Here is a 25935-nt window from a genome sequence, read left to right as displayed (position 1 = left end):
AAGGAGGCAGGGACACTAGCTCCACTGTCAACTATTCGTCGTGGCAGGTTGAGTACACACTCATACTCACTGCTGTCTGTGTGCAACAATGTCTACTGTTCATACTCACTGCTGTGTGTGTACGTGTCTACTGTTCATACTCACTGCTGTGTGTGTGCATGTCTACTGTTCATACTCACTGCTGTGTGTGTACATGTCTGTCTACTGTTCATACTCACTGCTGTCCGTGTGCATGTCTACTGTTCATACTCACTGCTGTGTGTGTACATGTCTGTCTACTGTTCATACTCACTGCTGTCTGTGGGCATGTCTACTGTTCATACTCACCGCTGTGTGTACGTGTCTACTGTTCATACTCACTGCTGTGTGTGTACGTGTCTGTCTACTGTTCATACTCACTGCTGTCTGTGTACGTGTCTACTGTTCATACTCACTGCTGTCTGTGTACGTGTCTACTGTTCATACTCACTGCTGTCTGTGTGCATGTCTACTGTTCATACTCACTGCTGTGTGTGTGCATGTCTACTGTTCATACTCACTGCTGTGTGTGTGCATGTCTACTGTTCATACTCACTGCTGTGTGTGTGTCTACTGTTCATACTCACTGCTGTGTGTGTACGTGTCTGTCTACTGCTCATACTCACTGCGGTCTGTGTGCATGTCTACTGTTCATACTCACTGCTGTGTGTGCGTGTCTACTGTTCATACTCACTGCTGTCTGTGTACGTGTCTGTCTACTGCTCATACTCACTGCTGTCTGTGTACGTGTCTGTCTACTGCTCATACTCACTGCGGTCTGTGTGCATGTCTACTGTTCATACTCACTGCTGTGTGTGTACATGTCTACTGTTCATACTCACTGCTGTCTGTGTACATGTCTACTGTTCATACTCACTGCTGTGTGTGTGCATGTCTACAGTTCATACTCACTGCTGTGTGTGTGCATGTCTACTGCTCATACTCACTGCTGTGTGTGTACGTGTCTACTGTTCATACTCACTGCTGTGTGTGTGCATGTCTACTGTTCATACTCACTGCTGTGTGTGTGCATGTCTACTGCTCATACTCACTGCTGTGTGTGTGCATGTCTACTGCTCATACTCACTGCTGTCTGTGTGCATGTCTACTGCTCATACTCACTGCTGTGTGTGTACGTGTCTACTGTTCAAAACAACACAAACGCTGTGTCATTGGACCACAACAGACTCCGTAATAATGATGCAACCACCGGGCGGTTGCCACGCACGCGTTCAGCATTCAGCACGTGCGAGTCCTCCAAAACGCAACACGCCTCTCTCGACTCCTACAGGTTTTTTCAGTCAGTTGCGCTAATATACATTCAGCACACAGTCCTTTGGCAGGGGGACAAGGATGTAAGTCTATCATAACTCTATCTCAGTCAGCTTGACAGTGTCATCCACCCCCAATACATTCTCTCTCTTTCTCTCATCCTGGCTTACTATAGTAATAGACCATGGCCCTCAGTGTCATCCTGTTTGCTTTAACCCGTTTTGGGCGGGAACCCCTTTTGGTGTTTCAAGCATTATTGTTATACTTCAGCTATTGAGAAACAGCAGATCTACAAGCTTGTAGCGCGGCACTCGGTGCCAAGCTACGAGCTTGTGGTGCAAATCTTTGAATATGTATTCTTTCAGAGCGAGCGTTTTTTAACTCAAATCTTTGCTTCTGGGGTGGGGGGGGGGGTCCCTGGAACAATATATTTTCAAATCGGGGGTCGGTGGCCAATTAATTACACATCATTTTTGGGGTCCTCGACATGAAATATTGAGAACCACTGATATAGAATCATAGGTATTTCAGAGAAAACTGTCAGGATTTTAGAAGATTTTTTTTTTATAAATGTCGACGTCAGGCCTAAACGGGTTAACCCATTTTGGGCGGGAACCCCTTTTGGTGTTAGCATTATGTTATGCTTTAGCTATTGAAAAATAGCAGATCTACAAGCTCATAGCGCGGCACCGAGTGCCGCGCTACGAGCTTGTAGGTCTGCTATTTTTGAAAAAAAACCAAGAACGACTGACATAGAAACATAGCTTTTTCAGAAAACTGTCAGGATTTAGAAGACATTTTTAGAATCTGATCTCAGGTCAAAACGGGTTAATTTCAAGCCAGTCCAACAACTCCATCATGTCTCATCAAGGCCGCTAGACTCGTCACGTTCTCATTCTCGGTGTCGTTCTCTCTCACTGGTGGACATCGTGGGTTGTGGAGGCACTTTGGGCCGCTCGTCTACAAATTCCCTAATAACGGCACATTCCCCTAAATGTGTTTGTAATGTGGGCAATCATTTTCAGTAATGGATGCTTGTCAGTTTTATGGCTGTGAGAATGACGGTCTCATGACAGGGTACCTCCATCCAGACGCAGCCCCGCCACCCCTTTCATTTCTGCTGCGGTTGGCTCTCATTGTCAGCGTAACATCGCCCTCCAGTGGCCCAAGAGCAGAACAATCATTTTGAGATGGTACTCTCGTGTATTAGATATTTTCTGGCTGAAAGTGAGGTTTGGTGACTTTATAGATTCCTGCATTTTCTGTTCAGTTTTTGTTTGACTCACTTATTCCATATTTCTTCTGCCGTATAGGCCTACTTTAAAGCTAGCGTTAGAACAAGGACTTTGGACCTGAGGCCAATTCTACAAATGTCTTCTAAATCCTGACAGTTTTCTGAAAAACCTATGTTTCCATGTCAGTGGTGCTCAGCCTTTTTCATGTCAGAATTCTCTGGATTTGGCTGCGGACCCCCATCTGAAAATATGTGTTCTTTCTAGGGACCCCGCACAAGCAAAGATATGAGTTAAAAACGTTTGCTCTGAAAGAATATATATTCAAAGATTTGCTCCACATTTTCACGATTTTTCCAAAATAGCAGATCTACAAGCTCGTAGCTTGTAGATCTGCTATTTTTCAATAGCTAAAGTATAACATTATGCTTAAAACACCAAAAGGGGTTCCCGCCCAGAATGCATTATGGTGAAATCCTAACGCTATGGACCAGAGCTACTCTCAAGCAGCCATTGAGAGTGAAAAAAAAAGTATGTCGGTGGCCCCTCGACCGATTGGATTGGGTGACGACGTAACTATGTATGTTTATCTAAAAGCGGACATTTGATGCCAATACTTTTGTACTTTTACTCAATTACATTTTGAATTCCTGACTTTTACTTGTAAGAGTTCTTTTTTTATTGCAGTATTGATACGTTTACCGGTACTTAAATTTAAAAAAAAATGTAGTACTTTACAGTGCCTGTAAATATTGTTCATCAGATGTATCAGTTATAACATCAGACTCAATCACTCAATATAAGAGGTATTTTACAAGAGGAACTTTACAATCCGTGTAAGTATCCGCGTTGGCAGTCAAGCCTATTGAGTGGAAAACGATATCACGACGAGCACAAACAAATGGGGTGGTCAATGGAGTGGACACACACATTGGGAAAGGTGGGCATGAGGGTGGTGGCGCGCTTTCTGGGCGAGTGCCCAGGTTTGTGCTGGCATGACACAGTGGAGGTCATGGATGGGGTAAGTAGGGCAGAAGGAACACATACTCCCAATTCCCAGAGATATGTGGTAGGTCAAGCCTGAGACGCAGCCGTAGAGGGAGAAAGACACAGCTCTGTTAATGACACAACATCTGACATTTGCTGGCAGAAACAAAGGAATCATTATTTTTCAGTGTTCACTTGATAGTTGAGCTTAACTTGACGAGGACTGTAGGCGAACACAGCTAAGCATCTGTATGCAGTACAAATTTCAAGGTAGAACATTTTGTTTAGTCCAATTCATGCAAAACCATGTGCACATTCAACACACAACTGTTTGTTACTGGTATATTAGACTGGGGACCACCTATGCTTTCTATGGCATAGGCAGCTCCCGGCAGGATCCTCCGGGAGAATATAGACGCAGCTGCGCGACATGATGAGACTAATTAATTAGAGCGACAGAGAGAGAGCGAGAGAGAGGAGTGTGTGTGTGTGTGTGTGTGTGTGTGTGTGTGTGTGTGTGTGTGTGCGTCAATTTAACAAAGGTGCAGACGATCAAAAATCAGCAGATTGATCGATGTTTGCGCTACTCTATGCCGTATTGAAGTGGACTCGGTCCCGACTATTTTTTCCTCCCTGGAAATAAAAACGTCTGGGTTTCCGAGGCTACTGGTATATTGGTCTTATGTTCTTTTCAGTGTCTCATAACAGGGACATGGCTTAAGACAATATTGCATCACACTCATAGTTGTACACAGGACAGAGTCAATTAGGGTATAGCTTACGTATTATAACAAGAGTATACAATTGTAAAACATTGTAAAAAGATGAGAGCTGTAGTATGGGCCAGAACCGCTGGTGTAGCGGTCCTGGCACCTAGAGCTCCATTTTCGCCACCGCTAAACCCCTTATCCCTAAATTTCTTTGCCTTTATTTACTATTTTGAAAAACATTTTTGTATAGTTCAACTAGCCAATGTACATTGACACGTTGTGAGTTTGTAGACTGGCCATTTTAACTATTCAAAAAAAGTCAAAGAAGTTTAGGGATAAGGGGTTTAGCGGTGACGAAAATGGAGCCCCTAGGCTCCAATGTAGCCTGATGTAGCGCGTTGCGGGTTCGAGTCCCAATCCTGACGCTCTTCGTTGCGTGTCAACCCCCTTCTCTCTCTCCCCTTCTCTCTGTCTGACATACTTCTTCACTATCAATAACAGGCATAACAAACTAGCTCTCGGTTTGTGCGTTTGTACAATTGGGAACAGAGGTGCTTATGGCTCATTTCCACCAGACGCCAGGTCTGGTGGAAACAGGCCATTATAGTAGCTAAAAATAGAAGAATGACGATTAGAATGCATCAAGCTGTCAGTCAGCTGAAGGCAGTGGAGGGTTCAGAGCTTTTGGGAGAGAATGTACGTGCGCGCGTGATTTCGGGTATTAATGGCACCTCAAAGAAGAGGTAAAAATCGAGAATTTTGCGATTGGCGGCTATCACCTGTTGAACTTGAGGCGGCAGCATTTTCCACAGAAGTGCTTAACCCATTTTGAACTGGGAACGATTCTACAAATGTCTTTTAATCTAATTCTGAAAAAACCCATGTTTCTATGTCAGTAGTTTCCAATATTTCATGTCAAGGACCCCCAAAAATATATGTAATTGGCCGCCGACCACCATCTGAAAATATGTTGTTCCAGAAACCCCTCAGAAGCAAAGATTTTAGTTAAAACATTCGATCTGAAAGAATATATATTCAAATATTTGCGCCACATTTCACGATTTTTCTAAAATAGCAGACCTACAAGTTGTAGCTTGTAGATCTGCTATTTTTCAATAGCTAAATTATAACAATGTTTAAAACACCAAAAGGGGTTCCCGCCCAAAATGGGTTAATTATGATGCCTGTAATGTACCGGTAAATGAGGAGGCGGGAGTGACGGTGCTCTGTCTGAGAATTTTCTTTTTTTTTGTTATCACTGCCGACCCCCGCAGATGGTCAGCCAGTGGTCAGCTGGGTCTATTTGTGCTCAAGAGTCTAAAGGCCCTGCTTAGCACTCCCCTAGAGCAATGGTTCCCCCAAGTGGGGTCCGGGGACCCCCAGGGGTACCTGAGGGAGTTCCAGGGGGTCCCCAGCTAAATGATAGTTTGGAACCAAATGGACAATTATGGGTCTGTAACTCAAGAGAGTGTACAAATGGAAACAAATGGACCCATCAGGGTCCATTTGTTTCCATTTGTACACTCTGAGTTAAAATAACATTGATTTTACAATATAAATTGGGGGTCCCAGAGACAGAAATGCCATTAAATGGGGGTCTGTAGATTAATGCATGTCAAACTGAGAAATTAAACAGGTTGAGAATCACTGCTAGAGCCGTAAAAATCTTCTCTTATGGGGGTCCCTGGCATATCCTTTCAAATAGGGGTCCACGGGTGTCAATTTGGGGGTCCTTTCCCAAAAGTTTGGGAACCACTGCTCTAGATATATTATAACTACTATGCCTGAAAAGTCCCTGCGACATACTAGCGTCATGTCCAGGGGGTGTACTTGTACATCAAGCTGCCTCACGCTACAGAAACAGGAGATAGGCTCCTGCCCTATGGGCCTCATGGCTACAGAAACAGGAGATAGGCTCCTGCCCTATGGGCCTCATGGCTACAGAAACAGGAGATAGGCTCCTGCCCTATGGGCCTCATGGCTACAGAAACAGGAGATGGGCTCCTGCCCCTATGGGCCTCATGGCTACAGAAACAGGAGATAGGCTCCTGCCCTATGGGCCTCATGGCTACAGAAACAGGAGATAGGCTCCTGCCCTATGGGCCTCATGGCTACAGAAACAGGAGATAGGCTCCTGCCCCTATGGGCCTCATGGCTACAGAAACAGGAGATAGGCTCCTGCCCTATGGGCCTCATGGCTACAGAAACAGGAGATAGGCTCCTGCCCCTATGGGCCTCATGGCTACAGAAACAGGAGATAGGCTCCTGCCCTATGGGCCTCATGGCTACAGAAACAGGAGATAGGCTCCTGCCCTATGGGCCTCATGGCTACAGAAACAGGAGATAGGCTCCTGCCCTATGGGCCTCATGGCTACAGAAACAGGAGATAGGCTCCTGCCCTATGGGCCTCATGGCTCGGCAAGCCTACTACTTATGCCTGAAACCTACCTGGAAGACTCCACAGGCCTGACAGCTCTAGATATATTAGGACTCTACTATGCCTGAAACCCACCTGGAAGACTCCACAGGCCTGACAGCTCTAGATACATTATGACTCTACTATGCCTGAAACCTACCTGGAAGACTCCACAGGCCTGACAGCTCTAGATATATTAGGACTCTACTATGCCTGAAACCCACCTGGAAGACTCCACAGGCCTGACAGCTCTAGATACATTATGACTCTACTATGCCTGAAACCCACCTGGAAGACTCCACAGGCCTGACAGCTCTAGATATATTAGGACTCTACTATGCCTGAAACCCACCTGGAAGACTCCACAGGCCTGACAGCTCTAGATACATTATGACTCTACTATGCCTGAAACCCACCTGGAAGACTCCACAGGCCTGACAGCTCTAGATACATTATGACTCTACTATGCCTGAAACCCACCTGGAAGACTCCACAGGCCTGACAGCTCTAGATACATTATGACTCTACTATGCCTGAAACCCACCTGGAAGACTCCACAGGCCTGACAGCTCTAGATACATTATGACTCTACTATGCCTGAAACCCACCTGGAAGACTCCACAGGCCTGACAGCTCTAGATACATTATGACTCTACTATGCCTGAAACCCACCTGGAAGACTCCACAGGCCTGACAGCTCTAGATACATTATGACTCTACTATGCCTGAAACCCACCTGGAAGACTCCACAGGCCTGACAGCTCTAGATACATTATGACTCTACTATGCCTGAAACCCACCTGGAAGACTCCACAGGCCTGACAGCTCCAAGGTCTTTGCTCTAGATACATTATGACTATGAAACCCACCTGGAAGACTCCACAGGCCTGACAGCTCCAAGGTCTTCAGCTTCTTCTCCAGGTCTGAAACTCGGTTCCCTAGAATCCTATGGAGACAATTTAGGCATTTAGCAGACGCTCTTAATCCAGAGCGATTTACATTAAGCAAGAACAAAAATGCATGGCAATACATCATATACATAAAAAGTAGTAGAAACATGCATAAGCTAAGAACGTAACAGTGGAATATCTATATAATGAAACTATACATATAAACTATACATACTATACTATACTATACTATACATTACTATAAAGTGCTATGACTACATAAAATGCACTTCTAGTGCTGTCTACGTAACATGCTATAAGTCTGTATCAAATGCTATCTAAGTCTACGTAAAGTGCTATCTAAGGGGGTAGGGTAAGTGCCATGATGGAGTCTGAAAAGGTGGGTTTCCAGACTACGGCGGTGGATTGGGACTCGGGAGTGAGGCTGCAGTTCTGATTGTAATGGGAAGTGCATTCCATAGTTTTGGAGCCAGAAGGGAGAAGAGTTTGGGGACGTACTGTGGAGCATGTGTGCATGTACAGTATGCATACAGTATGCTGCAATATTTGCCTTGGAGGTGGAGGAGGATTCTCACAACAGGTAGATAAACAGTATGCAGGGGGGATTAAGATAGTGAGGCTTAGAAGGGTGGCTTTATAATTCAAGTGTGTATACAGAATGTTCTCTCTCTGACCCCCTTTCCAACCGGTTCAGTTCTTTTTGGTTCTTAGTCCATGAGCCAGAGCTCCAACATTGGTGGGAAAAACTAGACCTATATTAAATTGTTTATAGGATCAATACAAGTAAATTAATTAATACATGATAACCCTTCCACGGTAGTAGGTTTTTCATATTTTCTAAGATTTAGCATATTTTCCTACATAATGCCTCATTTGCATATTTAAAAATGTAACATTTGTAATACAATAAATCATTGTCTTCGTGTAAGTAATCAATTGGGGATGTTTCATGGTGATAACAATCTAATATAGGTATGGTTTTGCACACTCAATTCATAATTAACGTTCCAATTTTGGAGCTCTGGCTCATGGACTAAGAACCAAAAATAACTGAACCGGTTCCCATCGGGAACCAACCGGTGGAAAAGGGGCCTCTGTGAGAGGGTCAGGGGACAGTGCTAGGTAGGTTGATGTTTCTCTCTGTGAGAGGGTCAGGGGACAGTGCTAGGTTAGGTTGCTAAGAGGGTCAGGGGACAGTGGTAGGGAGGTTGCTAAGAGGGTCAGGGGACAGTGGTAGGTAGGCTGTGAGAGGGTCAGGGGACAGTGCTAGGTAGGTTGCTAAGAGGGTCAGGGGACAGTGGTAGGTAGGTTGCTAAGAGGGTCAGGGGACAGTGGTAGATAGGTTGCTAAGAGGGTCAGGGGACAGTGGTAGGTAGGTTGCTAAGAGGGTCAGGGGACAGTGGTAGGTAGGTTGCTAAGAGGGTCAGGGGACAGTGCTAGGTAGGTTGCTAAGAGGGTCAGGGGACAGTGGTAGGTAGGTTGCTAAGAGGGTCAGGGGACAGTGGTAGATAGGTTGCTAAGAGGGTCAGGGGACAGTGGTAGGTAGGTTGCTAAGAGGGTCAGGGGACAGTGCTAGGTTAGGTTGCTAAGAGGGCCAGGGGACAGTGGTAGGTAGGTTGCTAAGAGGGCCAGGGGACAGTGCTAGGTAGGTTGCTAAGAGGGTCAGGGGACAGTGGTAGGTAGGTTGCTAAGAGGGCCAGGGGACAGTGCTAGGGTAGGTTGCTAAGAGGGTCAGGGGACAGTGGTAGGTAGGTTGCTAAGAGGGTCAGGGGACAGTGGTAGGTAGGTTGCTAAGAGGGCCAGGGGACAGTGGTAGGTAGGTTGCTAAGAGGGTCAGGGGACAGTGGTAGGTAGGTTGCTAAGAGGGCCAGGGGACAGTGTTAGGTTAGGTTGCTAAGAGGGCCAGGGGACAGTGGTAGGTAGGTTGGTAAGAGGGCCAGGGGACAGTGGTAGGTAGGTTGCTAAGAGGGCCAGGGGACAGTGGTAGGTAGGTTGCTAAGAGGGTCAGGGGACAGTGGTAGGTAGGTTGCTAAGAGGGCCAGGGGACAGTGCTAGGTTAGGTTGCTAAGAGGGCCAGGGGACAGTGGTAGGTAGGTTGCTAAGAGGGTCAGGGGACAGTGGTAGGTAGGTTGCTAAGAGGGTCAGGGGACAGTGGTAGGTAGGTTGCTAAGAGGGCCAGGGGACAGTGCTAGGTTAGGTTGCTAAGAGGGCCAGGGGACAGTGGTAGGTAGGTTGCTAAGAGGGTCAGGGGACAGTGCTAGGTAGGTTGCTAAGAGGGCCAGGGGACAGTGCTAGGTAGGTTGCTAAGAGGGCCAGGGGACAGTGGTAGGTAGGTTGCTAAGAGGGTCAGGGGACAGTGCTAGGTAGGTTGCTAAGAGGGTCAGGGGACAGTGCTAGGTAGGTTGCTAAGAGGGTCAGGGGACAGTGCTAGGGTAGGTTGCTAAGAGGGTCAGGGGACAGTGCTAGGGTAGGTTTCTAAGAGGGTCAGGGGACAGTGGTAGGTAGGTTGCTAAGAGGGTCAGGGGACAGTGCTAGGTAGGTTGCTAAGAGGGTCAGGGGACAGTGCTAGGGTAGGTTTCTAAGAGGGTCAGGGGACAGTGGTAGGTAGGTTGCTAAGAGGGTCAGGGGACAGTGCTAGGTAGGTTGCTAAGAGGGTCAGGGGACAGTGCTAGGGTAGGTTTCTAAGAGGGTCAGGGGACAGTGGTAGGTAGGTTGCTAAGAGGGTCAGGGGACAGTGCTAGGGTAGGTTTCTAAGAGGGTCAGGGGACAGTGGTAGGTAGGTTGCTAAGAGGGTCAGGGGACAGTGGTAGGTAGGTTGCTAAGCAGCTATGCATGTTCAGTATACAGTATGTCATGGCGAGGAAATGGGAACAGCAAAAAGGTGCTGAGCTATAGCTAACGGCCACCTGCACCAGCTGTGGTAATAATGGTGGTCATGACGATGTCACCTGTTTCAGCTGCTACAGACAGTCTGGCAAGCAGGTTCACAGCCTCAAGGCCAGTGGTGTAAAGTAACTATTTACATTTACTTAAGTACCGATCTTAACGCATTTTGGGCGGGAACCCCTTTTGGTGTTAGCATTATGTTATGCTTTAGCTATTGAAAAATAGCAGATCTACAAGCTCATAGCGCGCCACCGAGTGGCGCGCTACGAGCTTGTAAGTCTGCTATTTTTGAAAAACGAAGAACGACTGACTGACATAGCTTTTTCAGAAAACTGTCAGGATGTAGAAGACATTTTTAGAATCTGATCTCAGGTCAAAATGGGTTAAGTACAATTGTGAGGTATTTGTACTTTACTTGAGTATTTTCAATTCCCAATACTTTCAAATGTTGTACTTTTACTCCACATTAATTTAGTTACTAGTTAGATTAGATACTATGTGGATTTTAATTATTATTACCAAACATACATTACCCACCTCGACCCTATATACATTTTGGCCATTTGAAAGACCTACAAGCTTGTAGATATCTGCTATTTTAACAACATTCTGCATAAAGAGTACTTTCTACTTTTGGTACTTTAAGTACATTTTGATACCAATACTTTTGTACTTTTACTCAAGAAATGTTGAAATTCTGGACTTTTACTGCAGTAAGAAATCCGAGTACTTTTTCCACCACTGCTCAAGGCCCAATTAAAGCAGCAAGCTAGAGACCGCTACTTCTACCAGACAACCAGGTTTATGAACACGCACGCACGCACGCACGCACGCACACACGCACGCACGCACGCACGCACGCACACAGCAGGTTTACTGTCTGCTGCTATAATATTATATATAATAGAACTGAAACACAAGAATGTTACTCATGTACATGAGATATAACAAATACAATCACGAATCTTGAGTTGTACTAGTCTCGTATATCATTGTCATCATTTGTGTGTGTGGTCTACCTCCTCACGGGATCTCAATCCCCTCAAGGTTTATCTCGTGGGTAGTTTTTATGGTGGCGGTTCACAGTTAGGAAAATATTCAGACTGGGGTTAGGATTGGGATTCAGGGATATACTGTAGTTAGGTGGTTAAGGTTGGGTTGGGGCAGCCTGTTGAGTAAAACAATGCTTTTGACCTTTCCACAACTACTAGAGCACCGAAGTCCTGACGCCACTCGCTCATTCCTTCCCCTCTGACGAGCTGCCTGGGTGTGGCACTGGCGCACTTGTTCCCATTCGACAATAAACACCAGAGTCTTCAAAAACCCTGCATGCCTTCCCCCCACCCCACTCCTCGCCAGATCTTCCCATAGAAACGCCTGGCAAGTATAGTTGTGCTCTACTCGGTTGCTGTTCGTACTCGTGTTTCAGCTGCAGTGTTTTAGCTGCAGTGTTAGCTGCGTTTGTTTCTTCTCATCCTCCAGACCTGCTCTCTGCAGTGCCACTCCTTGCCTTCGACTCGTCACCCCTTTGTTCTGGCCTGTCTGTTTGGCTGCCGATCTACAAGCTCGTCTTCGACTACTCTCTTGGATTTCCAAGTATAGTTTTATATTATATATATATCCTCATAGATACATATATACCTAATTATGCTATAGAGTATTTATGTATTTATATGTATTCATATATATCTATACATTACCGTTATCCTGCTTTATTTGGACATTAAAAGTGCCTAGCTGCCTTCCTGTCTCTTGAGTGGTTGCATTTGAGTTCAGAACACAACTCAGTCTTAACTGTGTGCGTGTCCGTGTGTGTGCGTGCGTGCCCCCTGTACCTCGGGTCCCTACCTGTTGGTGTGTCTCTGGTGCGTGCGTGCCCCCTGTACCTCGGGTCCCTACCTGTTGGTGTGTCTCTGGTGCGTGCGTGCCCCCTGTACCTCGGGTCCCTACCTGTTGGTGTGTCTCTGGTGCGTGCGTGCCCCCTGTACCTCGGGTCCCTACCTGTTGGTGTGTCTCTGGTGCGTGCGTGCCCCCTGTACCTCGGGTCCCTACCTGTTGGTGTGTCTCTGGTGCGTGCGTGCCCCCTGTACCTCGGGTCCCTACCTGTTGGTGTGTCTCTGGTGCGTGTGTGTGTGTGCGTGCGTTTCCCCTGTACCTCGGGGGTCCTACCTGTTGGTGTGTCTCTGGTGCTGAATGACCAGGTTCTTCTCGTGGATGGTCTCCAGCAGGGCGGTGGCCAGGGACTTGAGGTCAGCGATGGACTGAGGGGTGGCCGGCAGGCTGCAGCCCTGCTCCTCCATCAGCAGCTCTTGGACTGCAACGGTGGAAGAGAGAGACGGAGAGACCATGGGGTGAAAGTTAGGCGGTCGTGCAACGTGCCTGAACATTAGCTGATAACGTAGGGATGCCGCAGGCTTAAAGTGGTTAACTTTTAACCTATTTTGGGCGGGAACCTCTTTTGGTGTTTTATAGCATTATGTTATACTTTAGCTATTGAAAAATAGCAGATAGCTAATAGCGCGGCACCGAGGTCTGCTATTTTTCAAAAATCGTGAAAATGTGGTGCAAATATTTGAATGTATATTCTTTCAGAGCGAACGTTTTTAACTCAAATCTTTGCTTCTGGGGGTCCCCAGAACAACACATTTTCAGATGGGGGTCGCCAACCAATTACATATATTGTTGGGGGTCCTTGACATGAAATAGTTTGAGAACCACTGATATAGAAACATGAGGTTTATCAGAAAACTGAAACGATTTGTAGAATCGTCCTCAGGTCAAAATGGGTTAAAGTGGTTAACTTTTAATGCACAGTAAAGGTTTAGCATGCTCCTCAGTAGACACACACACTAGATCTCATCTATATATCTTTTAATTCAGTAGAATCAGACCTTGTTTAGCAGACAGGACTCCAGTGAGTGAGTTGCTGTGGGAGCTTCCATATATATTCTTCCTCCTCTCCAGAGCTGTCTGTATGGCAAAGCAGAAAAAGAAAACAGAAAGGAAAAAAAGAAAATAACGCCTGCATGTTTAATTAATACTAAACATTATAATTGACTCAACGTAAGTGTTTCTCTCTCTATGCACATATAAGGCTCCATTTTCGTCACCGCTAAACCTCTTATCCCTATTTGACTTTTTTTTTACTATTTTGCAAAACATTTTTGAATTGTTAAAATGTCCAGTCTACAAGCTCACAACGTGTCAATGTAGATTGGCTAGTTGAACTATTCAAAAATGTGGGATCCTAAACTTTAGGGGTTTAGGGTTTAGCGAAAATGGAGCCCATAGAGTACATTATTGTTGTGATTTTTAACCCTTACTCTGTCACACCACAATGCCATGAAGAAGGTCGACCGTCTCTACCTTGTATTTCATGATGTTTGCTTTCAGCAGGTTCACCTCCTCTTGTACTTGGTTGAAACGATCATGCAAATACCTGGTGATGGTCAGAAGTTACCACAAGCAGATAACAGCTACGAGACAATGCTAGCAGTATATGGATGAAATGTTAAGGGCCTTGCAAACGTGAAGTGAGGAACGCAGGCGTTGTTGCCTGGATCAACGACAGGTCTCCTCCAGGTCTGCTCAAGAGGGGGCGCAACAACGCAAGCGTAAAGAAAAAGCTAAACAGTATCCAGGTCTGGTGAGTCGCGGGGGGCGTGTGCACGTAACGAGCATGCACGCAACAAATTCACGGGACCGCGCTCACGTAAATACGCGTGCGTTGTCGCACTGCGACTTCTCCGAGCAAAAACGCAGGTCTCATTGAAAATGAACTATAGGCGCGTTAAATCGCTTCACGTTTGAAAGGCCCTGATGGATGAAATGTTAAACTGAATGACACACAGCCGTTACATTGAGTTCAGACTTAACCTACAGCAGGGGTTCTCAACGTTTTTGGCCGGGGACCCCCGAAAATGCTTTGGCAACGTCTCGGGACCCCCGCCCCGCCCCCTCCCGACCCCCAATATAAATTGACTGCTACAATAACCTTAAACCATTTTGGGCGGGAACCCCTTTTGGTGTTTTAAGCATTGTTATAATTTAGCTATTGAAAAATAGCAGATCTACAAGCTCATAGCGCGCCACCGGGTGGCGCGCTACGAGCTTGTAGGTCTGCTATTTTTGAAAAATCGTGCGTGTGTGTGATTTTTTTTTTTTTTTAATATTATTATTATTTATTTTTTTGAAAATAATTTGGGGACCCCCTAAAATAATTTGGCGACCCCCCCGAGGGGTCGTGACCCACGGGTTGAGAACCCCTGACCTACAGTACGTATATACAGTACCAGTAAAGTACATTTTATTGTACTGTACTTAAAGCTTCCTAACATTTTAGTCTGGTTTTTATTTGTTGACAAAATTGTCAGTATATTTAGTCTTAGTTTTAGTCATCATAGCTTAGTTTTCATTTAGTTTCCATTTAGTTTTCGTCAGTGGAAAAAAAGGTAGTCGACGAACATTTTTTCACGAAATCAGCCACCAACCTGTTCTCCATGCAGAGCGCGTCCACGTCGATCACGCGTCCTCCGTGTCCTCCCAGGACGTGGTTGAGCTCCACGTTGAGGCGCTGGGCCTTCTCCCTAAACACGCCACCTTCTACCTTCGTGTCCTGGAGCTCGTCGGCCAGAGCTTTGATGTTGTTCTCCATTTCCTCCATCTTGGGGAGGAGAAAAGAAAGGGCAGAAAGAAAGCTATGGGCAGCTGGAAAAAACTCACCGAAAATAGAGATTCATATTTTACAATTTTTGACTCGATATATTCTGAGCATCACTACTGCCTAAGGAGTATACACTTCCAACTGGCAAGAAAATAGACCCTCCCTTGTGGGCTTGTGTTCTTCTCTTCTAACAAGCCGAAGAGAGTCGTGTGCCAGAGTGAGCAACAAGGGTGTTACCGAAGCCCTGGTGGAGGCATGATAACAACCACCCCTCTAGCTCAACTCCAGAAATATACCAAAGACTGGCCTGGGCCGTGGCTCAGCGGTCCAGGCACCTTGGCCGGTAGCCTGAGTCTGGCAGTGTGCCGCGGGTTCGACTCCCGATCCCGACGGCTTTTACTGCATGTCACTCCCCCCATCTCTCTCCCCCATTTCCTGTCAGCCTACTGTCTGTCCCTCTATAAAAAATAAAAGGCGAAAGCCGCAAAAAAAAACATTAAAAAAAAACAAGCCCAAATTGATTAAATCAATTAATTACCAGCTGCATTATTATTATCTGTGGGTCTGCTGCTGACGTTATGCCACTTTTTAGCTGCGCTCCGCTGTTATGCTCAAATTAGTGACCCTAAAGAATTCTGAGGCAACATGGCTGGAGACGAGGCAGCCACTCAGAACTGTTCGACTAGCCATGCCGTGCAGACGATGGGATGTTATGGGTTGTTGCCAGTGGTGGCAACTGTCGTGACAGAAATAAGCTAAGCAGCCTCCAAAAAACAAACCAGGCAAGCAACTGTGAATGAATCCACGTTAGGCTGGAAATATGCAGACTTGGCAACACTCAGCAGAAAGACTAGCGGTGTCCGTCTACCGGTCGCAAGTTTCCCAGGTAAACACCGACCTTACCTACGAAGCAGCAGGTAAAAAGAAATACCAAAGACTAGGGTCTCACGATGAGATCCCCATCTCCTGTAAATGGTAAATGGTAAATGGAGCATTTATATAGCGCCTTTATCCAAGGCGCTTTACATAGATTGTAAAGCGGATGGATTGTTCACCCATTCACACACACATTCATACACCGATTGCGGCGGAAGCCATGCAAGGTACCAACCAGCACATCGGGAGCAATTTGGGGTTCAGTGTCTTGCCCAAGGACACTGAACTGGACATGTAGCCAGGAGGAGCCGGGATTCGAACCGCCGACCCATGGATCATTGGACGACCTGCTCTACCTCTTGAGCCACAGTCGCCTGTCTCAATCTGAGGAGAGGAGGTGCAGATGGGTGGACACCTCCTGGAGGTTCCTGGGAGTACACATGGGCAATAAACTGTCCCTCTAGGAAGGGATAGCGCTAGCTGTTCGCCCCGAGGAGGACAACAAAAAAGAAAAGACAGGAATGTGCTCACCTGTAATCCTGCCTTCTCTAGCTGTCGTACCAGGTCCTCTCGCTCGTGCGCTGGGAAGTGTCGTGACCCGACCTCTTCATCGCCTAGTCTCTGTCGGGTAATGGTCATTCTCAGGAGCTGTGGTTTAAGAGGAGAGCAGAGGACACGTCACGTTCAATGCTGTCCTGAAACGGACATGCAATACTTAACACTTTTGATGGTGAAGAGTAACAGCCACTATACTTAACCCATTTTGGGCGGGAACCCCTTGGTGTTTTAAAGCATTATGTTATACTTTAGCTATTGAAGAATAGCAGATCTACAAGCTCATAGCGTGGCACCGAGTGCCGCACTATGAGCTTGTAGGTCTGCTATTTTTTTTTTAATTGTGAAAATGTGCTTCAAATCTTTGAATATATTATTACAGAGTGAACATTGTAACTCAAATCTTTGCTTCTGGGGTGGTCCCTGGAACAACATATTTTTTTCAGATGGGGGTCGGTGGCCAATTACATATAATTTTTGGGTCCTTGACATGAAATATTGAGCACCACTGATATAGAAACATGAGGTTTTTCAAAAAACTGTCAAGATTTAGAAGATTTTGTTTTTAATTGGACAGTGTTTGGTTTTGAATTTGTCTGTTGATCCGGTTCCAAAGCGCAGACCAGTCCATCATAACATGAAGACGTTGCAACGCCTGCCACGGAAAATCTTTCACATTTGACCAACTTCTGAAAGATTTTGACAGCATACTCTTTATTGCATTTTCTTTGACCGTAGAGACGGGTGAGGGTTTGACAGCTGTTCTCTCAATGTTACTTTATATTAAGTTAGTGTCCTGTGTAGACAAGTACTTCGGTAAGGTGGGATTGTATAATATGTGTTGTAGGACTGGGCGATAGGACTTCAAGTCAATATCACGATTATTTAAAACGTTTGTCTTGATTACGATTAATGAATAAATATAGTGAAAATAGCAAATCTACAAGCTCACAATGTGTTATTTTTAACGGTTGCAGTACGTTGTTCAGACTAGTCATTGGTCCGACCAATGACAACCCACCTCATCTCCTAACCTAACCATAACCGCAAGCACGGGAGCAGACACTAGTCCGACATGCGTTCTGTCTGAATTACATGCGGTCCCCTTGCAGGAGAGCAGCACCATCAAACAAACAGACTTGGCACTCAGGTTTACATGACAATAATCCAACAAAGAACACACCCAAACACAGGGCTTAAATAGGCACAAGATTAACAGATTTGGCTGGGGGAAACAAGACACAGGTGAAACAAAGAACCAAAAATCAGGGAAGGTGAGACAAGGCAGGAAACAACTACAAAGAAAGACAGGAAACACAAAGGCATCACTTCAAAATAAGATTGAAGAACACCATAGCATAACTTCAAAATAAGATTCAAGAACACCATAGCATAACTTCAAAATGAGTTTCAAGAACAACAAAAACAACACACGGAAGGCAGATCCTGACAATTTGATTATCGTGTGTGTGTGTGTGCTTGCGTGCGTGCGTGCGTGCGTGCGCTACACACCAGACCTTGTTATCCCCCTGGGACTCGGCCAGTCTCTGGTTCAGCTCCTTCACCTCCTCAGCGAGCCGTTTTCCTCTGTCCCTGGTGTCTCTCAACAGCTGAGCCAGGTTCACCTGGGGAGAGAGTGAAGTGGTGGAGAGGGAGCGTGATTCAAATGAACAAAAAAAAAAAAGTCGGCTTGCCGAAACCGAACAAGTTCTCTCTGCTGACAAAATTGTATTCTACTTGATGCGGCTTTGCTTTGAGTGCCAGCCCAGTAAAGTGCTGTAACGGTTGATTTTGACACCCGCATCACCCTCTGATGTGACAACATTAGTTTCTGGCATTTCAAAGTCAAAGTCATACGATTTGTCACACACGTTACCGCAGTGAACATTTTTCTCCACATTTGACCCATCTCTTGGAGCGGTGAGCCGCAGCCAAGGAGCGGTGATCTGCAGCCGTGCCGCACTCAGGAATCATTTGATTACTTGATTTGACCCCCCAATCCAACCCTTTGATGCTGAGTGTCAAGCACTCAGCATCAAAGCATTGGGTCCCATTTTTACAGTCTTTGGTATGACCCGGCTGGTGATCGTACCCCGACCTCCCAGTTTCAGGGTGGACACTCTAACCACAAGGCCACTGTCTGGTATATTTCTCAATTTCCGACGATAGACACAGTGGACCATGTGTGTGCTATCTCTCTCTCTCTATTAATTATTCGCCATCTGGTTATGTTTTGCATTCCCTCAAATAGGTCTGTACCTCCTATAACCTTTCTACAAGACTATCCACATGGCACGCTGCCAGCAAATAAAACCATAAATAAATCACAAGCATTAGAGTTTCTGACCAATAATAGCAACTAATCTCTGTGCGGTTGTTCACATGGTTAGACAAATCTTGGAGATGCAAGAAGTGCTGAAACGAACTTTGTCAAGGCATGCAGTGCATGACTAGCCTGGTTTCCAGCCCATAGACCCCGCCCACTCGACTGAGCGCACTGGTAACCGCAAGGTTGCTTGTTCGAACCCAGGCTCTCCCAGAGTTAGTGTCGAAGTGTCCTTGAGCAAGACACTGAACCCCTAATTGCTCCTGATGTGCTGGTTGGTGCCTTCAAGAGCTGGAGGCTCTCAGAGTCTGACAATCAGGCTAGTGCATGACCTTTTATTCCCCTCTTATGTTGATGATTATATGCATACTATGTGGATTGTGTCTGATATGTGATGACCTGTGTCTGATATGTGATGACCTGTGTCTGATATGTGATGACCTGTGTCTGATATGTGATGACCTGTGTCTGATATGTTATGACCTGTGTCTGATATGTTATGACCTGTGTCTGATATGTTATGACCTGTGTCTGATATGTTATGACCTGTGTCTGATATGTTATGACCTATAACTGTAAAGTACCTGATTTATGTCCTGCCTGTGAAGCACTTTGAACTGCAACTCTGTATGAAAGGTGCTATATAAATAAAGTTTATTTATTATTATTATTATTATTTGTTTATTTACTCCGCAATGATGTCATTTTGTTCGTACTACCTCGCCGACCTCTGTTTAGGATGCAAGAAGTATGCTTCAGCTTTCATCTAGGCTTGCAGTCATCATAGATCTCACAAGCTCAGTTTGAACTATGAGATATATTAGGCTGGAAAACATCCACTGAGAATTGACTCAGCCCAGCAATCAGCAAACTAAATGTGCTGCTAAGAGGACAAATGGATGTCTTAACCTATTCCTAACCATTATTTGTAGTATCTTTTTTTTACCTTTAAAAAATGAATATATCTTGTATTGTTTTTAATATTTCTTCATTTTATTTTATTTTTATTTTATGTTATTGACTCTACGGGTTGTACATCAAGACATGGTTTGTGTCTCTGGCTGGTTAACAGCCTTGTTGTGAGTCTTCATGCCAGACTCACAATCAGCAAAGTGAAATTATGTGGGCTGGCATTGCCAGGCTGATAGACAAGAATAAAGACTAAAGAATAATGCAAAGCAACATTGGAAAAAGTTGCTTTGCAAGTATGTTGCTTTGCAAGTATGTTATACTTTAGCTATTGAAAAATAGCAGATCTACAACTAATCTAAGTTCCCCAAAAGTTTCACCAGCTCCTGCATTACCATCAACTGGCTTGTTGCACCTGTCCTTATCCACCTGCCGATTGCTACTGCACCTGGTCGTGGCTCGGGGTTAGAGTGGCCGGATGGTAACCGCAAGGTTGCCAGTTCGAACCCGGGCTCCCCCAGAGTTAGTGTCAAAGTGTCCTTGAGCAAGACACTGAACCCCTAATTGCTCCCGATGTGCTGGTTGGTGCCTTGCATGGTTTCCGCCGCCATCGGTGTATGAATGGGTGAATGTAATGCACAATCTATGTAAAGCACCTTGGATAAAGGTGCTACTGTATATAAATGCACCATTTACCACCCCACCCCTCAAAGTGAACCCGCCTATACAATCAATGAGTAGAGGCAGTATGGTTCCTTCATCAACCTTTATCTTCAATGCATTCATAAGCCACTGATTTCAAACTTGAAACATAATTACCTGATTGCGTTTCTCCGGTGGCAAAGAAGGGTCACCATCCTGAAATATTACACATTCACACAATACAGATTAGCTACCCCATTTTGTACAATATTACAATATTACTTAAATTGTGCAATACACAGTTACTAGTACTAGTTACTTAATATTTAGTCACAAGATACTTTTCATTGGTTCAATATTTATTTACTCCACTATATGTACGTGAAAACGTTAGTTACTAGTTACTTTATAGAGTATTATAAAACATACATTAACCACTTCAGCCCTCTATACATTTCGGCCATTTGAAAATAGCCGAGCTACAAGATTCAAAAGATTTTTTTATACATTTGACAACTTGAAATGGGCTGATTCTGCACAATAAGTTAATAATAACTTTTGCACTTTCACTCAAGTACATTTTGAATTCCGGACTTTTGCTTGTATAACTGAGTAAAACTATTTCCACATTGCAGTATTGATACTTTTAATTAACCCCTTTTGGTGTTTTAAGCACTTTAGCTATTGAAAAATAGCAGATCTACAAGCTCATAGCGCGGCACTCGGTGCCGCGCTACGAGCTTGTATATCTGCTATTTTTTTTAAATCGTGAAAATGTGGATCAAATCTTTGAATATATATTCTTTCAGAGCCAATGCTTTTAACTCAAATCTTTGCTTCTGGGGAGGTTCCTGGAACCACATATTTTCAGATGGGGGTCGGTGGCCAATAACATATAGTTTTTGGGGTCCTTGACATGAAATATTGAGCACCACTGATATAGAAACATAGGTATTTCACTTTTTTTTTTTTTCGATGACATAGTCACTTTGACAAAATGCTACTCACAATGAGTTCCCTGTACGTGTTCTTGAGTCCCTGGTGGCGTTCCCTCAGCTGGTTGGCCATCAGCTTGAACTGATCCCTCTCCTGCTGGCAGGTGGCCAGCTCCTTGGACAGGATGAGCAGAGCCTCCTTCTTACTGTCCAGCTTACGCTTGCACACCAAGAACTATACCACACACACACGCACACACACGCACACGCACACGCACACACACACACACGCACACACACACACACAGAACAAAATGGAACGCTGTGTCAAACCAACAATGAGAATTATATTAGCTGACACCTAGACACACACACACACACATCTCTGAAGGTCTGGCTGTAAACAAGCATCTCGAGCTTAGTCCATTCACCCTGGGTAAACAAAGAACTTTGCTTTGCTTTACACATTAAAGGACGACTCCCGGTAAGCTAATTGTTGGAAAAAATAATGTAAAATCTGTGAAAGCACATTGTATGATGTATATGTGCTTTTTACTGCTTGCTTTAATACACATCAGAAGCTATACCATATATTATGAGTATGACAGATTCATTACTATGGACTGGTATTATCAAATGTACACCACTGACCACAGCATCACAACAGTACAGAATGCAAGGAAACTGACATCGTAGACTTTGATGCTGTGGTCAGATTGGTCTCTGGACTAATACAATGACAGGCCTTGAGACATATATTCCATTAGCACAATCATTCTCCCCTCTCTCTCTCTCTCTCAACCCGGATATAGCCTTGCCAGGAGGAATAGTAAACAGCTACTGACTGTGTAAAGAAAGAGTAAAGATAACATACAGCCCCATGGTGGTGCAGCCAGGCTGAACCTTATAACAGCAACCCAGATTATCATCATAGGCCTGTAGGCTATATAACCAAATTAAATAGCAACAGCTGCTGCATGGACAGGACTACAGTCAGAAACACTTCATAGCCAGTTCAACACGTTGTTTGTAGGACTGCAGCACTGCCAGAACTAGCCCAAGATTTAGACTCTCGTAGTTTTGTTCCGATTCTGACGATATCGCTCTCTACGAGAGAGAGAGAGCGATATCGTCAGAATCGGAAAAAAAACTCTACGACAGTCTAAATCTTGGGCTATGCCAGCACAATTAAACCCGCATATCTTTGTGCACGTGGCTCTTATATACGTGTATTTGGCCTTCTTATAACGAGCAAACTGCGCACATACATAACAGGTGTTTCATCTGGAATTATGAGTCTGAGGGAAGAAGAGGCGGAGTGTCGTGACTCGTACTGTATGTCGCGAAATTATTTTTAGACAGTTAAAAGTGGATCATGGATGGATGGGAGTCCTCCTATCCTATCGCGCTCAGACTGCATACTTTCAGAGTAAAATGATTTAAATAAATGCCATCATCATCACAGTACAGTACACGGGCCTTTCTACCCCGCGAAATAAGTCGAAACAACAGAGATTGTACGTGTTTCATTTCCACCAACAGATGGAATGGAGCTGCGCTCTGCTCTCTAGATCTGTGCCATATGGATCAGTGTTTTCCACCTACCTCTCCTACCAGCCCCTGCCAATCACTCTCGCTCCTTCTGGAAGACTCATCTGACTGCATCATCATCTTCAGACAGTATCAGGGTTTATTTTCGACTCTTATTTCGTCCGACCAGACCACTGAGACCAGACCACACCAGACAGTCGCCACCACCGTTTGTGCGTTTGTTGTTTATCCGGGGCAACGTCATTCATTTCTTGCGGGTTGTCTGTGTGAGAAAGGTGGGCGGGGCCGCCTGGGGAGGCGTGGTGGTGACTGTATACAGCTGAGGACAGCATGACATTACTACTGTAGGCTACTACACTTTACTACTGTATTTATTATCGAGGTATTTATTTTTATGTATTACTTTTATTTATTATTTTTTATGTATTTATGTATTTATGTATTTATTACTGTATTTATTATTGAGGAATTTATTTATTACTACTGTACTACAATTTAGAGCAGTGGTTCCCAAACTTTGTCATGTCATGGACCCCCAACTTGTCACTAATTAGCCCGCGGACCCCCATTTGAAAAAGATCTGCCAGGCAGGAACCCCCCATAAGAGAAGATTTGTACGGCTCTAGCAGTGATTCTCAACCCGTTTAATTTCAAGGACCCCCAGTTTGACATGCATTAGTCTACAGTACGGACAGACCCCCATTTAATGGCATTTCTATCTCTGGGACCCCCAATTTATATTGTAAAATCAATGTTAATTTAACTCTGAGAGTATACAAATGGACGGGTCCATTTGGTTCCATTTTTACACTCTCAGAGTTACAGACCCATAAGGGTCCATTTGGTTCCATTTTTACACTCTCAGAGTTACAGACCCATAAGGGTCCATTTGGTTCCAAACTATCATTTAGCTGGGTCCCCCCTGGAACTCCCTCAAGGACCCCTGGGGGTCCCCGGACCCCATTTTGGGAACCATTGCCTTAGAGTAGCCTATATATTTATACTGTACTGTACTGTAACTACAAACACTGCACAGTATAGTACCGTTTTCATCAACATTTAAAGCTAATTTTGCGAAATACTATATTGGAAAAAGTAGGGCAAGTACTGACATCCTGCTGAAGGTGATAAACATGATGGACATCTTAAATATATTTAACAGTTTTTATTTTGGTACTCAATGGAATAAGCTTACAATATCATTTGAGATTAACATTCAATATATATATACGTTTTTTTTTGTTTTTTTTAAAGCAAAAGCATATTTAAAAAAAGACACTCATATGCAGTTTGCATATCATTGATGTCTGGAAGAAACCTTGTATCTCAACATTTCAACTATGTATGTTTTATTTTTCTGTTAATTGATGCACTATACTTCATCATACAAGAGTCTAGCACAAAAGTAGTGAAAATAGCAGATCTACAAGCTCACAACGCATCACAATGCAATGCATTGTGAGCTTGTAGATCATCTATTTTCACAATTTTACTTTTGTTTAATAAACAAAATGAAAGAATCTTTGGACAAGGTTTCCTCCCAAACAATGACGATATGGATTTGGCAACACCTTCCATCCAAAAAGAAGTAGAAGCAGTTTTGAGAATTCATCAGTTTGTTAGTCACATCATCTAAAAAATAAAAAAAACAATATGGTGAACATTCTGTTTAGAAGGGCATGCTCTTGCAAGCTGCAGGGATATTTTCAAAGTCAAGTGCAAATATTTGTTCAGTTTCTTTTGTGTGTGTGTGTGTGTGTGTGTGTGTGTGTGTGTGTGTGTGTGTGTGTGTGTGTGTGTGTGTGTGTGTGTGTGTGCGTGCGTGTGTGTGTGGCACAGAATGACAATCGGGTAGTGCCATTTCAGTCTTTCACATTATGTACAAGTTTGTAGTTTTTGTAGTTTTCAACATTCATTTCCTTCAAAGAGATGTAATAAGACAGAAGGAAGGGGAAAACACATTTCAATGCAGGCTCTCGATCATCTTCAGACCATACTTTCATATCGTTGTATATTTCTTCATAACACATACTTTCATATCGTTGTATATTTCTTCATAACACATACCCGTGTGTTATTCGTTATTTTCTATTTCAGCCTTTTATCGTGGAGTAAATTTCCCTGAATTTCCGAGACAAAGTCCTCTCAATGAAATGGAAAAAGGATGACTTTCTACACACATTATCACATTTAATTCAGACTTAAAATATATTTTGAATGGGGAGTGGCTATATATAACAATCTCTAAATGGGTTATCTTCCTAACACAACAAACCATTATTTCACATTTTTTTTGCTGTATGCAATATAATCTATGCAACTACAGTATCAAATTTGACTTATTAATAACTAGGTCTGGGGTTCCATATTTAAAGTTTTGTGCTTTCAATTAAATGTACATCCCTGTATTTTAAAAAGCAAAGAGGTGTGATCGTTCATTATGGCCAGAAGGGGGCACCACAGGCCCACCAGAACATTGTACCCCAATGCTGATAAGGCAACATACCGACTGTACATCAACATGGGCACACAGATATGAGGTACTTGATGATGATGTCACGCGCATACCCTCTATTGGGGGTCTAGTGTACAACTTTGTTCTGGGGTTTTCATGAGTATAAAACAATAAGGACCAGGACTATGAAATTTGAGATTTGAAAAGTCATACTGTACATCCAGAAAACGGCTCAAAATGTTGTTTCAAAGCCTTCAACAGACAGTGCCTATGATGGGAATCGAAATGTTCAATGAACTGTTTCCCTGCTTGACTGTCTTTCACATGCTCTCCTAGTATAAGCTGTTGTACTTCTAAAAGTCCGTGAGGCCACGAGAATAGATCATAAAACAAGGCTTGATTGTACAAGACACACTCAACCAAGCTCAGCTGAATGCTCCAGGAATAATACAAATAATGAGAGAAAAGTACTGCCGTAGCAGACAACCCGCAGCACTCCAGGTTCAAACAAAATCCGTCTAGGTGCAAGGCTCATTGTATGTCCTTTTACATGATTATTTACCTCTGAGAATGAAAACGTACACGTTTCGG

At 44.3% G+C, this 25935-nt stretch overlaps 2 protein-coding genes across 3 annotated transcripts in view; both read right to left on the bottom strand.

Annotated features, from left to right (window-relative positions):
• Nucleotides 1-22980, bottom strand: part of LOC306914559 (coiled-coil domain-containing protein 149-like) — a 30817-nt gene extending 7837 nt beyond the window's left edge. Inside the window, exons 1-10 of one of the 2 annotated variants that reach the window (XM_079491649.1) lie at nucleotides 22944-22980; nucleotides 21412-21573; nucleotides 20581-20619; nucleotides 18044-18151; nucleotides 16503-16619; nucleotides 14923-15095; nucleotides 13799-13871; nucleotides 13324-13402; nucleotides 12602-12746; nucleotides 7505-7581 (exon numbers count right to left, since the gene is read on the bottom strand). In XM_079491649.1, coding sequence (XP_079347775.1) covers nucleotides 7505-7581; nucleotides 12602-12746; nucleotides 13324-13402; nucleotides 13799-13871; nucleotides 14923-15095; nucleotides 16503-16619; nucleotides 18044-18151; nucleotides 20581-20619; nucleotides 21412-21471 — 871 coding nt within the window. In that variant the 5' untranslated portion in view covers nucleotides 21472-21573; nucleotides 22944-22980. Of the gene's footprint in view, nucleotides 1-7504; nucleotides 7582-12601; nucleotides 12747-13323; nucleotides 13403-13798; nucleotides 13872-14922; nucleotides 15096-16502; nucleotides 16620-17547; nucleotides 17676-18043; nucleotides 18152-20580; nucleotides 20620-21411; nucleotides 21574-22943 lie in introns of those variants that run through there. The other variant, XM_079491648.1, reaches the window with a different exon arrangement.
• Nucleotides 1-25935, bottom strand: part of sepsecs (Sep (O-phosphoserine) tRNA:Sec (selenocysteine) tRNA synthase) — a 213204-nt gene that overhangs the window by 129796 nt on the left and 57473 nt on the right. The gene's annotated exons all lie outside the window — the stretch shown is intronic.

This window comes from Electrona antarctica, assembly GCF_951216825.1.
Source record: "Electrona antarctica genome assembly, chromosome: 21".
Lineage (NCBI taxonomy): Eukaryota > Metazoa > Chordata > Actinopteri > Myctophiformes > Myctophidae > Electrona > Electrona antarctica.
Note: the sequence above shows the minus strand (reverse complement) of the source record. Positions and strands in the feature narration are given on the sequence as shown.